Raw genomic sequence first — 15,055 nt, 5'->3', positions numbered from 1 at the left:
TGATTTTCATCTCAATCAGTCTATCGTTCTGCCCACCTTTTTTCAAAGGCCCCATTCTCACCAGGGCAAACGGGCACTACACACGTTGGACTGCAAGAGGGCCTTAGCTTTCTATTTGGACCGCACAGCAGGCCACAGACACTTAGCTCTTCTTATCTTCCAACAAGAATAGATTGGGAGTTGCAGTGGACAAGCAAACCCTGTCCAACCGGCTGGCGGATTCTATCGCCTTTTGCTATGCACAGGCGGGCCTTCATCTTGGAGGCTGTGTTAAGGCTCACTCTATGAGAGCGATGACATCGTTGATGGCCCACTTGTGGGCAGTTCCTGTTGCTGAAATTTGTAGGGCTGCGACGTGGAGTTCTCTACACATGTTTGCTGTCCACTACTTACCTCAGCCCGTATCCTTACTAATTCAAAAAAAAGAGATCATATCACACCCACGCTTATAGACTTACATTGGCTATCAATAAAATCAAGAATCCTATACAAAACCTTATCCCTCATTCATAAAAGCATTCTAAATGAAAACCTCCACTGGATCAACCCTCCGTTACATAAGAACATAAGAAATTGCCATGCTGGGTCAGACCAAGGGTCCATCAAGCCCAGCATCCTGTTTCCAACAGAGGCCAAAACCAGGCCACAAGAACCTGGCAATTACCCAAACACTAAGAAGATCCCATGCTACTGATGCAATTAATAGCAGTGGCTATTCCCTAAGTAAAATTGATTAATAGCCATTAATGGACTTCTCCTCCAAGAACTTATCCAAACCTTTTTTGAACCCAGCTACACTAACCGCACTAACTACATCCTCTGGCAACAAATTCCAGAGCTTTATTGTGCGTTGAGTGAAAAAGAATTTTCTCCGATTAGTCTTAAATGTGCTACTTGCTAACTTCATGGAATGCCCCCTAGTCCTTCTATTATTCGAAAGTGAAAATAACTGAGTCACATCTACTCGTTCATACCATATACATCCACAAGACCAATTCGGTCCACCCTTCAAGGAACGCGCCGCCCCCCCCCCCCCCCCCCCTTCAATCAAATCCACCAGGCTCACGTCCACAACAAAAAGAGCTTTCTCTCTCGCAGGCCCCATGCTATAGAACTCTATGCCCCTTGAGTTACGAACAGAAACTTCTACCCCTAAATTTAAAAAAAAAACCCCTAAAAACTTGGCTGTTTTTACAAGCCTTTCCCGCAAATTCCTCCCACTGATAATTGTAAATACTCAGATCTGTAAATACCATGATACCACTATGTTCGTCCTCATGTATATATCTACTTTGTTGATCAGTTTTTGCCTCTATTATTTATCCAGTTAATCAATTTGTCTTTTTTCTCTATCTTTCCTTTCAAAATCCCATAACGTTAAACATTCTTGCTCCTCAAAATTTCCCACTTTCATCCGCTCCTCCTCAACGTCGACTGTAAATAACGTCTCCTTTATATAAACAATTTGTTGTTCCATGTTCCTTGTACAGGCTTATATAACCAATTTGTTGTTCCTTGTTCCTTGTAAAGGCTTCACCTTATATGGTGATGCTCTCTAAGTTTCATGTAAACCGATACGATGTGCAAACGGATATCGGTATATAAAAATACTAAAATAAATAAATAAGATAGTAACTTCAGCCATTCTATTCTTCTCAACCTGTTCCAGGCTTAAACCCAACTCTCCCTACCTAAGGCCCACTGTTTAGGTTCAGGCTGTTTCTCTATTTTACCAACAGAGCGCCACAGTTATTTTTTGTGCCCGTTGGCACCCGGTTCGATGTCTGTTGGTCATGGTGGTTGCCAGGAGCAGATTGTAGCTTGGTATTCACCCATCCGTGAAGACTACTAACCTGCTTGTCCTAGGAGAAAGCAGAGTTGCTTACCTGTAACAGATGTCCTCCTAGGACAACAGTCCTCAGGAAGCCTGCCTGCCACCCCGCGGAATTGAGTTCTCTTATTTTGTTGTTTTAGTTTTTCGCTCATGAATTCTATATTATGAGACTGAAGAGGGACTCTGCATGTTTTTACGGATAGTAGCGTGCTGGGCATGCTCAGAGTGCCAGTCAAAGTTCTAGAAAGTTTGACAAAAGTTTTCCATGCCGGGCCCCATCTGTTGATGTCACCTATCTGTGAGGTCTAAAGTCTTGCTGTCCTGGGAGAACACCTGTTACAGATAAGCAACTCTGCTTTATGTGGTAGGGGACCTCAGCGGCGTGCTTGTGCATATAATTACTAAAGTGCAGATTTCATTGAGAAATCTAGGAATGCCCATACCCTGCCCCTTTTATTGCAAAAAAAATGTTGTTCGTCCAGGGAGATATGCTTATGCTCGCGCACTTTTTAAAATCCGCACAGAATTCTGTGCATATCTCACAGCTTTGGTGCGCACAGGGCTTTAAATTCATCCCATGTGCAAAGCTGGAAAATAATCAGAGATATCTGCTTAAGGAAGTATGTGTACTTTTTTCAGTTTTTTCACTTGCATAACTATGTAGAATATGTTTAGGGGGGGGCTTGTGGAGGGGGAAGGATAGAAATAAGCATTGAACAATATTGCTCCTTGAAAAAAAACAATACAAAATTAAATGGTTTAAAATATGGCATATAGTATAATAGTTGCAATGCCAAGATTCCCATTTTGAAAACTAATTCTTTTGAAGAACAAATCCTTATACTTTTGAAGGTTTGCCTCAATATTTTCAGCAAAGAAGGGAAAATATCTTGTTTTCCTCCTTGATTTTTTTTTTTCCCAATAATAGTTGGGGATATTTTACTGGGAACACTTGTGATAAGTGATTTCTTTTCTCTTCAGGTGCTTAAAGGTCATGATGATCATGTGATCACATGTCTGCAGTTCTGTGGCAACCGAATAGTTAGTGGTTCTGATGACAACACATTAAAAGTTTGGTCGGCAGTTACAGGCAAGGTATGTTTTTTTTTTAATTTCTTTTCAGATAGTGTTTTATAAGTGGGTTTGTATACCATAACAAGCCATGGTAATGTAGTTTCACCACTGCAGCTGTGTGAAATCAAGCAGCAAATACAACTGTACTCTATTTTCTATTCTGTTTTAAATTTCAACCCTGCTCTTCTCAGACTCTGAGCCGCTTTGCAAGCATTATCATAATAAATAGCATATAGTTATGGTATAACAATAGCATTCAAAAAAATTATAAAATTTCAAAAATGCAAACACATTTTAAAATAATATTTCCTCAATGCACACTTGCAAAACTGAAATCCACCTTAAACCTGTCTCACCAAGGTTTGGGCAAAGCCTCTCACTTGGCCCATTAAGGGGCACACAAAGAAAAAAGCCCCTTTGGCAGCAACCTACAGCTCCACAACAGACCTCTTCAAGCTCTGAGCCTGCACTGATATCAGTTGGGGGCAGACAGGCCCAGATTTAGACAAAAGCAACTACCTCCAGTGCCAAATTTTGATAGGTGCTGGAGTGTGCTGCTACTTGTATGCCTCAATCTGACCTTGCCTCCTAGGTGCTTGCCTCAAATATCTGTACTCCCATCCTGCGGCAGCAGCAACTTGAAAAAATAAATTAGTGTGGAGCCTGTAGATGCCTGATACATCAAGGCCCTGCACAGGAAGCCCATGTGCAACCGGCAGCTACAGGGCAGGCCTGGCCTGAATTTACTTTTTTCAAGTCGCTGCTGCTGCTTGATGGAGACACGCACCAGTTTAGGTGAGAAGCTGGGAGGGTATGAGGGGGGTTGGGAGTTTATTCCTCACCCTGCATCTTGAGGGTGTGCCTGCTGCCATACCCCTCTCCCCCATCCACAATTTATGGGCGCAAGAAATATAAATCCGGCCCTGGAAACAGAGCTGAGAACAGGAGATGGTAAAAGCAGGCATGGAGGCAAAGATGTGGACAGGGAATGGGACCACAGAGAGAGAAAAGAAGCAGTTTATATTGCGCATCACTTACTCCCTTCTCCCCCCACTTTTACTCAGCTGGTTCTTATTTGCCCCACGGCAGTCCTCTCTTCCAAACTTTCAGCCTGCACCGATGTCAGCAGGGATGTGGAGCCAAGCAACTCATTGTCATTACTCTGTGTACGTGGTGAAATCGTCTGCACTCATGGCAATTTCTGTAGAGAGTTATTTGTATGCCAATCAAAAAATCAGTTCATCATACTTTTGTTTATGGTAGAAGCATACTCAGTTTATTGCTTTACCTTTTATGCAGAGACAATGTGTCTCTGGCTGCATTGTGACTAAATTAGCATATGTTGGCTTTCAGGGGGCAAGGAGCAAGTACAGGCTACAGCCAAAAGAGAGTATTTTAAAGAAAAACATTTTGTTTTCTTTTTGCTCTTAAAACGTCTTTTCTGATAATGCTATAAAGCATAATTCATGGAGCACTCAAGATCATGTGATGCTGTGGGCAAGGCGGGCTGTAGGGGAGCTTTGCCGTGGGAGTTATTTGTGCTAAGAAGGAGCGAGAAAAAGAAAGGCCATCACCTCAGGATCCTAAAATGGTGATTGTGGCCCTGAACTTGGAGGCTCCCACTGTAAGCATCGCTAAGACAAGATGCTGCAAGTGGTGATGCAAGCTTTAGCGCCTTGGTTTGAGAAGCTTGACAAAATCTATGAAAAGCTGGAAGAAATGTTTGGTACTTTTGGGGAATTATCTAAAAGTGTCCAATGTGGAACAGTGGATTTTGGAGACACAGGATGATGTGCATGAGCATGTGGACGATATTACCTCTGTGCACACGGCATTGAGGCCCTGTAAAACCCGGCTAGGGGATCTTGAGAGCAGGTTACGCCATAACAAATCATAATTTATTTTTCTTGGCTTCAAATCTTCCCAGGAATTTTATCTCCTATCTTATATCATCCCCCAACTCATTTAACCCAGTGACTATAGTGGCAGTCCTTGGCTGGGGGCCATGCACCAGGGCTGCTTTCAGCATGGATGTGAAGTCTAGCCACTAGGTGTTGCTGTTGTATGATGATTGAGACTCCCTCCCTTCTCCCAGAATCTCTACATGGCACAGTGCTGCCTCTGAGCATTGTGGCAATGCTTCACCGAGTACTGTTGGATATTAGTTCAGCCATGTTTAAGAGCACTTCTTCCTGAAGTCCATGCTTGGTAGCCATGAGTATTTTTTTGTTGTTGTTGACCCCATTAGTTGAGTGTTGATAAATGCTTTTAATCTTATCATTGAGTAGTCTCAGGTCTTCACTGCTGAGATCAATGATATTTCTGTTCTTAGCCTAGTAGTAAGATCAGTGGGCTGCAAACAAGGGAAGCCAGGATTTGAATCCCACTCTTTGTGTCCTTGGGCCAGTCACTTTACCCTCCATTGCCTCAGGTACAAACATAAGGGCCGATGCAGTAAAATGTGCTCAGGCTGAGCGCACTGTTAGCTCCCATTTGGCTGCGCGTTTTCGACGCACTATTTTTACCCCTTATACAGCCAAAGGTAGGCGTTAATTTCTGCCAGCACCAGGAAAGTGTACAGAACTGCTTTTCTGTACACCCTCTGACTTAATATCATAGCGATATTAAGTCAGAGGCCCCAAAAATTAAAAAAAAATTTAAAATCTGCCACAGCCTGCGAGTTGGAAGACAGACGCTCAATTTTGCCGGTGTCCGTTTTCCAAACCCGTGGCTGTCAGCGCGTTCGAGAACCGACGTCGGTAAAATTGAGCATCGGCTGTCAAACCTGCTGACAGCCGCCGCTTCTGTCAAAAAAGAGGTGCTAGTGTCCCTAGCGCCTCCTTTTACTGTGGGCCCTAATTTGCATATGGGCCGATACTGAATCGCGCGCCCAGGATTCTGGCCTGTGCGCACGTCGGGAGAGCGGGCGCTCGCCGGCTCTCCCGTGACTGTATCGGCCCGATAGATTGTGAGCCTCTATGGGTATGGACATATCTACAGCGCCTGAATATAATCCACTTTGAAGTGCCTGAAAGGCAGACTATAAATCAAATATCAAAACTTCATAGCTGCATGCTCTCCTGTTAGCATATTTTCATCTGGCCAAAAAATAAAAAGAAACTACTGAATGTTTTGCTACTTATTTTGTATATATTGACATTTTGTGTGTGTACACAAGTTAAATTCCATAATTACAGTGCCCCTGCCCCAAAGAATTTTCAGTCTGTATATGCCTAAAGGGAGATTATTTGCTGAAGGTCCCTGAGTGAGGGATAAATATGGGAGTCAGGATAAGGTCTCCAGGGTTGCAACTCTGTTCTAACCATTATGATACACTGCGACTGCTTTATTTATCTTTATAAATAAAAATGTATATAATGCCTGAGTTCATGTATTATAACAATTCAGACAGGTACAAAAATGTTTGGGTTGGATTTTCTCATTTCAGAAAGAATCCTGCTTTTTTGACTGTCACCTTAACATGAATTTGTTTTGAGACAGTTGGCATATACGTTTGTCTCTTTGCTACTGTTCTAGTGGACTCGAGACATGGATTTCTGCAGTGTTTGGGCAGATGTGTAGCTTTATCATCGTCAGTTGCTTCTTTTGTCTTCTTGTTACCAGCCTGGACCTTTGTATTATCTTCCAACTAGAGTTCGTCATATTCTTGAACAGTTACTTCCTTGTGGAAGCTTAAGCTAATTTGTTGTACAACAGCAGCTATTTTAACTTCCAAAATAGACCTGACTTTAGAAGTTCAAAATATTAGGGATTACAAGTCCAATGGAACACTTAATTAGATTCTGAGCAATCTAATTTACTGGAACTTAGAATACTGCTCCCTTAGTAATGCTCTCTTTTTACTGACTTACGTGTTTAGAATGTTCAAGTCAGCTGCTTAAAAAAAAAAAATCACACAACCACTTTAAACATTTTAGGTTTTCAGAGCAATAATATCATTTAGACATAAAGTATTTACTGGGTTAAAGGTCTGAAGCAAAAAAATGCTAGTAAATGTCTAGTTCACTGAGGATTATTTAACAGTAAGTTTAAAGAAAACTAGTATTTTGTAAAATACAGAATAGAATTACCAGCATTAAACACTGTTGCTTGTGCAAGCAGTAGCCCTGGAGGAATTCTGCGCTACTGCAGTGCACAGAATTTGCACAGAATTCCCCTCCTGCGCAGCTGCACAGATTCTGCGCAGAATTTGGCCGGCATGCCGCGAGCGGAGCCCGTCCTGCTCATGGCAAAGATGGAGCTGGCCCCGGTGAGACTGAGTCTTTGTGTGTAAGACTGCGAGTCTGAGGGTGTGTGAGAGAGAGAGCATGTGTGAGGGTGCATGGGTATGGGTGCCAGAGAAAGACAGCCTATGTGAGGAGATTGTGAAGGAGTATGTGTATGTGTAAGAGATTGGGAACTGGTGTGTGTGAAAAAGGGATTGTGTGTATGTGAGGGTGCTTGCTTGTTTAAGAGAGAGAGCCTGTGTGAAGGGATGTGTGTGTGTGTGTGAGAGGGGGGGAGCCTATGTGTAGGGGGGTGAGCAAAAGAGGGAGCTAGTTTGCAGGGGGTGTGAGAGAGACACATAGGTAACCTGTGTGAAAGTGTATGCATGTGAGATAAAGGAAGTTTGTGGAGTGGGGTAGTGCAAGAGAGAGAGAGCCTGTATGAGTGTGTGTGTGTGTGTGTGTGTGTGTGTGTGAGAGAGGGACAGAGGGAGCCTGTGTGAGGGGCAGTACTGAGAGAGGGGTCAAACTCTGAGAGTGGAAAGGGTTGAGCCTAGATGGGGTGGGGAGAGGTAGTGGCAGGGGGAGAAGTTTGGGGCCTGGGAGGGCAAAGTGAAAGGAGACTGGCCAGGGGAGTAGGGAGAGAGAGTGGAAGAGACACTCTTACAGTGAACCTCTGTTCAAAATATTTAAAACTCTCTATCTTTAATTACAACTTATTTCTGTATTACGTTTTAAATTACTTAGTCTGTCATGTATATTGTGCTACTTTAACCAATGTAAAATATGCAGAATTTAAGTTTGTGTGCAGAATTTTAATTTTCTTTGCACAGAATTCCCCCAGGAGTAAAGCAGTTACATAAGATAATAGTGATCTAGAATGCGATAGTGCTATATTGAATTTAATATTGTCACTGACAATTTAATAGTAATAAAAGGGAAAATATCAGTTAAATATTATTGCAAATAATGTTTTGTGTAAGTAGGCAAGGCTTTGAAAAATGTCAAACAGCCTCCAAGAATGTAAGCAGTGGGGTAATAAATCAGGGTCTTAGTATAATTTCTTAACCAAAAGATTGACCTGGAAGATTTTCGACGACTTCTCAGTAAATATAAGGAATTATCACAATTTGTATTGAAAGAAAAGTGATTTTGGATGAGCAATAATTAATCACTTCTGAAGTCTTAAAATTGTGTGCTACCATGAAAGTTGAAATTTTGTGAGGGTAATGGAGGCACATGTATTTGGCCTGCATCGGAGCAACATCTGAGAAGATTTTGTTTAAAAAAAACAAAAAAGATTCTGAACATGCTTTGGTCCCTTCACAGCACAAAATTAGTTGCTACTTGATTTCAGTTTTCTTTATCCTGTTAAATTTGTGTTTTCCCTTGAAGCATGTCCATCAAGAGATGTTTCTGATGCACCTACAAGATGTCTATCACAGGTTATTACAAGAAGTGATAATATTTATTTATTTAGTTAACATATTGATATCTTCTATGCTCCAGAGTTTGCAGTTGGTCACAACAATACATACACAATTTTAAAAAGATGCAAAACAAAAAATCCTGACAAAATACATAATTGAAACAGAAACCCGCAATACGAAAACCCTCCCGAGTTCAGCACTTCATGGGCAACAAATCAAACTGAGATATTGCCAGATAGACATATAGCTAATCAACTATCTCAGATGTTTGCTTAAAACAGTTTTGCGGGCCTTCTTGAATGCATCAGTATTTGTGAGCATATGAAACTGCTCAGGCAGAGAGTTCCTCAAAAGCAGTCCTTTCACCGAGAATGCTGTTTCTCTGGTCTCCATTAAATGCACTACTCTGGGTGCTGAAACTTCAAATAAATCCTTCTACATAGATCTTAAGATATGAGATGGTTTATAAATCCATAGGACTGAAGAAATCCATGGTGACAAAATATTCTTGATCAATTTGTATACTGGCAGCAAAACCTTATATTTAACTTTCCTTTGAATCGGAAACCAATGAAGGAAGAGCAAAACTGGTGAAATATGGTCTGTTAGGAGTGCCAGTCAATATGTGTACAGTGGAATTCTGCAGTATCTGTAGAGATCTTAAAGTAGCGAGTTCTGTCTCTGAAAAAAACAAAGATTAAAGCGCTGTACAAAAATGTTCTGGTTTTAATCAGCGCAACATTCATATCTTTAAATAATCTGTCCTTATGATATTCTTAATATAAGCCCTCATTGATAAATCAGAATCAGTCAGGACTCCAAAATCCTGTACACAAGACTGAATAGGTAGCCTATGCCCATCAAATTCAAGAAAGGTAGGTATATCTGACCGCCAATGTCAGATTAAAACTATGATTTGTTCTTCCTGCATTCAGTGTCAAATCTGTTGTGTGTCAACCCTGTTTTAACTGTGGACAGATATATTACAGCTTGCTTAAATGTGGTAGACTCAGAAATATCCATAGGGATGAAAAATTGGATGTCATCTGTGTAAATTCTATAATTTACACCCAAACCCATCAACAACCTGCAGAACAGAGCCAAATGTAAAAAAAAAAAAAAATGTCATATCCAAACCTGCTCAAGGATGTTTTCTCAAGCATTTCAGGCCTGACAGAAGGCTAGTGTAGCCTATTCAGATAAGTCCAGGTTTAAAGTACTCCAAAGCCTTGTTAACTCCTGTGCAATGTTAATTCCTGTCTTGTGTTTAAATGGCTTAGTCCTGTGTTTTATTGTAACTTGTCTTTTATTTTATGGTTTTAATATTGGTACTTGCCTCTAGGTTTTTGAATGGTAAGTCAAGATATCAAATATGAGTAAATAAATAAAAGGACTCAAGGAATTTTGTGCCGAGTTGTACTGGTGGTCGGAACCTATTGAAACACTCCAGCTGCTTTGATACTTTGGGAGGATGTGCATTCTTTGAACCTTAGAGGCCTACACCTATGTAGTTCCTTTGACATATTCATTGTAGACACTTCACACTTCCAGTACTGTGTTCTGTTTTCAACTTCACATTGGTCCATAAAGTGATCAGTGCAAATATGCTGCAGTAGTTGCAGCATATTTACACAGGCTGTGAGTTTTTCCCTACCTGGATGATAAAGGACAGGACTCTGGCATGAATATTGCTTACCCCATCCAGAGTGTTGGCATCAAGGTTTGTGAGTAGTTTTGCCAAATCCTGTATCTGCACTTCATTGTAACTGGAAGCTATTGAAGCTCTGCTAGACATGGCTCAGGTAAAGGCCCAACTAGCTAGCTGAATATGACATGGCTTGAGCAAGAGAGATGATCTAGTCAACAGATAACCATATGGGCCATGTTGAGAATGCAAATTCAAATACTAGAAATAGTACAAGTTACTCCCAAAGTATTCTTTCATATTGGATAAATCCAATAGACATTGAAATCAAAATGGTTCCAAATTACCCAAAGACTACAGTACTACATCCAGGTCACAAACACATTGCAAGTATTGCTGTCTTATTCTATTTTGACTAAGGGATTTCCCTCTTCAGTTCTGGGCCTCAAATCATACTAACCATGGGTATGTCTTAATTTGGGCTGAGGAGCCCACTTAAAGGAATTTCACATCCAAGACTCCTAGTCCCTGCAGAAAAAAAAGTTTGCATCAATCTCCTTCAGATGAGGGTTACTCTGAAGGCCTTCAGAATCTTATTGACCAACACATTCATGTTAATACAGATAGATATTTAGTTACTCATATATTCACCTGAACAAGCAGGGGAGGGAGGGACTCTATACTTTAATCAGAATGTGAAACAGTGCAGTCTCTCATAGGATAGCTCTAATTGCCATTTATTTAGTTATTTCTTCAACTTGTATACACCTATTCAAAAAAGCTCTAAGCGGGTTTTCAAAATGTGTACCATAAAATAGAAAAGGAGACCATCCTGACAGATAATACTGAGTTCAAAAAGAGAGAAGCATTCAGACTTCTACAAATAACTCAAAAATATCCCAAGTAAGCTCAAAAAATTATTAGCAAATCTAACAAGTATGATATATTATATGAGACAGGGAAAGATATGCATATTAGAGGCCTTTCTCTAGGTGAAGGGAGAAAGTGAATTTTGTTAGATTGCTGCTTTAGAATAGATCAGAAGGCAGTCTAGTACCTTTCTGTTTTGGACTGTTGCAAACAGATCCACTTGAGGGGTTTCATCATGTTATCTCAGTATGTCTAAAATATACCAAGTAGGCTCAAATTATTTTTAAAAAGAATAGATAATGCATGTAAGTCTATAACTATTATAATACAGTTTGTCTTACATTTATGCTCCATTTCCCAGTCTCTCTTTGTTCAAATAATTGATAGTACATTCAAGGCTTGGTTGTGTTAATGAATGATAGAAACAACAAATCTGATGACTAGGTAAACTTGCACCTGAAACTTAGCATTTTTTTTTTTTTTTACTCCGGATTCTGAGACATTCTAGATGTCTCATATGAATACACACACACACATGTGCCTTACCAGCTTCCGCTTATTTTTAATAATTTGTTTTAATGAATGAAGATGTATTCTAATTATGCTTTTTATTTAAAAACAAAAAACCCAACCTTATAAAATATAATAAACTCTCTATTTTCCAGTGTTTAAGAACATTAGTTGGACACACAGGTGGAGTATGGTCATCCCAGATGAGGGACAATATCATCATTAGTGGATCAACAGATCGAACCCTGAAAGTATGGAATGCAGAGACAGGAGACTGTATACATACGTTATATGGTCATACTTCCACTGTTCGATGTATGCACCTCCATGAAAAAAGGTGAGAATTGCCCAAGGTTATGTGCTTCATGTTTTTTCCTTAAAAAATCAGTCCCTGTTATATTTTTAGTTAATGTAAACAAAGCCTATATATATATAAATAATTTAAAATAGTCTAGTTCCGTGTGTGATTTTAAAAATTTGCAAGCCAACTTCACGGTGCAGTAGTTTGGGACAGTTGATTGTAACTAGTGCTGCGTGGTACTAAGCAAGTGATTCAGATTTGGTTACAAGCATGGGTTCCTGTTGCTTAGGCAGGTCACGCTTGGGACTTCTGCAGAGGCTGCACTCTCACAGTCTGGCTGGGAGAGTGTAAAAGGTAAACATCTTGGCATTATTTAGCTGGTTAGAAGAAATGCAAGCACTGCATGCTGCTTTCTCAGTACAGACTGCCACCACAACACATCAACTGCTTAAAAAAGGCTTTGGGAAAATTGCAAGGTCATGTTTGAGGGGGTCCAGAAATACCGTATGGTGCTTCCTCCATTACCTACCTTCATCCTTTAGACTACTTGATAATCTAGATCGGAAAACCTCATTTTGGCAGGTTGGCTGCAGATTGCTAACAAAATGGAGCTATGTGAGATGATGATATATCAAGCCTGAGAAGGATTATTGGATGAGATGGAGAAAGGCTCTGAGGGGATATAGGGCCTGATTTATAAAGGGTTTCTCGCATTTTATGCATATTAGGATAGCTTGTATAAATCAGCCCACAAAGATGTAGCAGTTGTATAATCACTTCCCTCCTCGTGCATCCTTTGGTATAGAGGCAATCCTATTACTGTTCATTCTCATAAAACTGAAAGGTAAATTCCTCTCAAAGTCTTTGGTGCTTTACTGTGCATTTCAAATGAGAGAAATGCTGCAGTTCTTCATGTATAAAGCTTGCAAGCTGAAATCCTTTTAACAACCAACTGATGTCTGCTGCTGTGTGGAAGTAATAATGCTGCTACAAACCATTTGAGTGTAAACTCTTGTTTTGTTTGGTGCAGAGTTGTCAGCGGGTCTCGAGACGCCACTCTTCGAGTCTGGGACATCGAGACAGGCCAATGTTTACATGTTTTAATGGGTCACGTAGCAGCTGTCCGGTGTGTCCAGTATGATGGCAGGAGAGTTGTTAGTGGGGCTTATGATTTTATGGTGAAAGTGTGGGATCCAGAGACGGAGACCTGTTTACACACGCTTCAAGGACATACAAACAGAGTTTACTCCTTACAGGTATGTAATTGCATGCAACTGCTTCCCATGCAAGCTCCATTGATATTCACTGTGCAGTATGCCACATTACTCAATGACTACTTGCATTAGTTTAAGTACTGTCAGGCTTTCAGTACTTGGAAGAAGTAGTATTTTGCTGTTTGTCTTGTTAAAGTGTGCCAGCTAGGAAAAAGCTCAGAGGTAGCATATTTACCAAAAATATTGAACACTCACAAAAAGAAACATTGTCCCAGAGAAGAGGAATGGAGCGCACACACCCTGATGTAGAAATTTCCATGGGGCAAGTTCATAGCACGGTAAAAGCAGCTTTCTGATTGCATACCTGCTACTGTGTGTCAGAATCCAGGCACTCAGGTGGCAGAAAGTAAATACAAAGCTGAACCATCTTTTTTTAAATGTTTGTTTCTTGGGTTGGCCAAGTGGCTTAATGATAAGGGTCGTGTATTGCTATGCGGAGCTAGGCCTCTTCCCGGGTAACAGAGCCAGCATTTATGTCCTCTGGAGGGGAGATACTCTTGGTGCTCAATAGGAACTCTAGTGGCCAGATTTAAAGCCCATGTTTATCAGGTTCTGGAGGCAGATATGGGTTGTGACCCTGATGGAAGGACTGTCGCTATGATGGCTGAGTTGGGAAGGGGATTTAAAAATAAGGGGGGGGGGGTTCCTCTTCACCTCAGGTGTCTTAACTCTCCCACACCTGGGTTATGAGGAGAAGGTGGGACTGGAACCTCCACACCCCTGTCTCCTGGTGGTGGGCCTTGCCCAGTCCTTGGAGCACCGGTGATGGCGGCTCCTATAGGGAGAGATTTGGTCACTTCTTCAAAGTCTGAAATAACTGTCAAGTTTTAAGGACTGCCATCTCTAAATGGAGCAGCTTCTTTCAAGCAGGATGGATTATGTGCTGGCCCAGCTGGTGGTCTGTCTTCTTTGTTAGCATTCGTTCCTTGGCCATTAAAGATCTTGTGTACAAAGTTGTTAAAATAGAAGAAAAATGTGCTGTTTTAAAAATAGGTGGACGAACCCAGGTAGTTTTCATGCAAGGTCCATGCTGTCGGAGCCCGGCACTGATTCAGATTGAGCTGGAAGTATAAAGGAGTAAGAGGATCCTACAGAGCCAAAAGAAATTTGGCTCTGTAGGATCCTCTTGTCACAGCTTGTCACAGAGTAATAGCTTGTCACAGAGTATTGTGCTAGTGATTGTTTACACTGTGATATATTTTTGTTGTTTTTGTGTTTGGGGTGTTTTTAAAAGCATGGAACTAACAAAAGCATCTTCTCTCTCATTCTCTTGGGGACCCTCTCCTCCTTTTTTTTTTTTTTTAGGAGGCTATGCAGAGGTGATTGTAAGAGGACTATATGCACTAATACTTATTTTTTAAATTGTTTCTCTATGCTCTTAGTCTTGTTTACACACTACTGGAAGGAATCAGAGCCATACAAGAGATGGCCCCCATGGTACTCTGCAAGGAGTTTCTGATTTTGCATCCTGGTGCAACCAACAGTTTGCCTACAAGTTGTTAGCAGCACCAGGAGTCAATGGAGAGATTTGGGAAAAGAAAGATATGACATTTTTTAATGCTCTTTCTGGGTGTATCCTGAGTCTCCTTTCCACCCAGTCTCTTTAAAGGCAGAAGGGGAATTTTGGAAAAAGTAATCATGCTTTAACATAGCAGAATTACAAGATTCTATACATTTATGCACATCTTGCTTTTTTTCCTGGCTGCATAGTAATAACCCCCTGGTTATGTTAACAGTCTGAAGACTTTTTATATGGTAGGATGTTGAGTTGCGGCATTGCAAGGCACTAATTTAGTAACCAACAAAGAAAAGTTGGTTCGGTTTTGGTTCTGCCTTCAGAAGAGTAAAACTATGTCTTGTAAATCTGGAAGTTCAGAAACCAGACTTTGCC

At 40.8% G+C, this 15,055-nt stretch overlaps 1 protein-coding gene across 7 annotated transcripts in view; it reads left to right on the top strand.

The window, feature by feature from the left end:
* The window catches only part of FBXW7 (F-box and WD repeat domain containing 7), an 808,352-nt gene that overhangs the window by 781,606 nt on the left and 11,691 nt on the right, over nucleotides 1–15,055 (top strand). For 6 of the 7 annotated variants that reach the window (XM_029607316.1, XM_029607232.1, XM_029607399.1 and 3 more), the window contains 3 exons: nucleotides 2,816–2,929; nucleotides 11,745–11,926; nucleotides 12,921–13,146. In XM_029607316.1, coding sequence (XP_029463176.1) covers nucleotides 2,816–2,929; nucleotides 11,745–11,926; nucleotides 12,921–13,146 — 522 coding nt within the window. The remainder of the gene's footprint in view (nucleotides 1–2,815; nucleotides 2,930–11,744; nucleotides 11,927–12,920; nucleotides 13,147–15,055) is intronic. The other variant, XM_029607735.1, reaches the window with a different exon arrangement.

Source organism: Rhinatrema bivittatum, chromosome 1 (genome assembly GCF_901001135.1).
Source record: "Rhinatrema bivittatum chromosome 1, aRhiBiv1.1, whole genome shotgun sequence".
NCBI classification, from domain to species: Eukaryota; Metazoa; Chordata; class Amphibia; order Gymnophiona; family Rhinatrematidae; genus Rhinatrema; species Rhinatrema bivittatum.
Note: the sequence above shows the minus strand (reverse complement) of the source record. Positions and strands in the feature narration are given on the sequence as shown.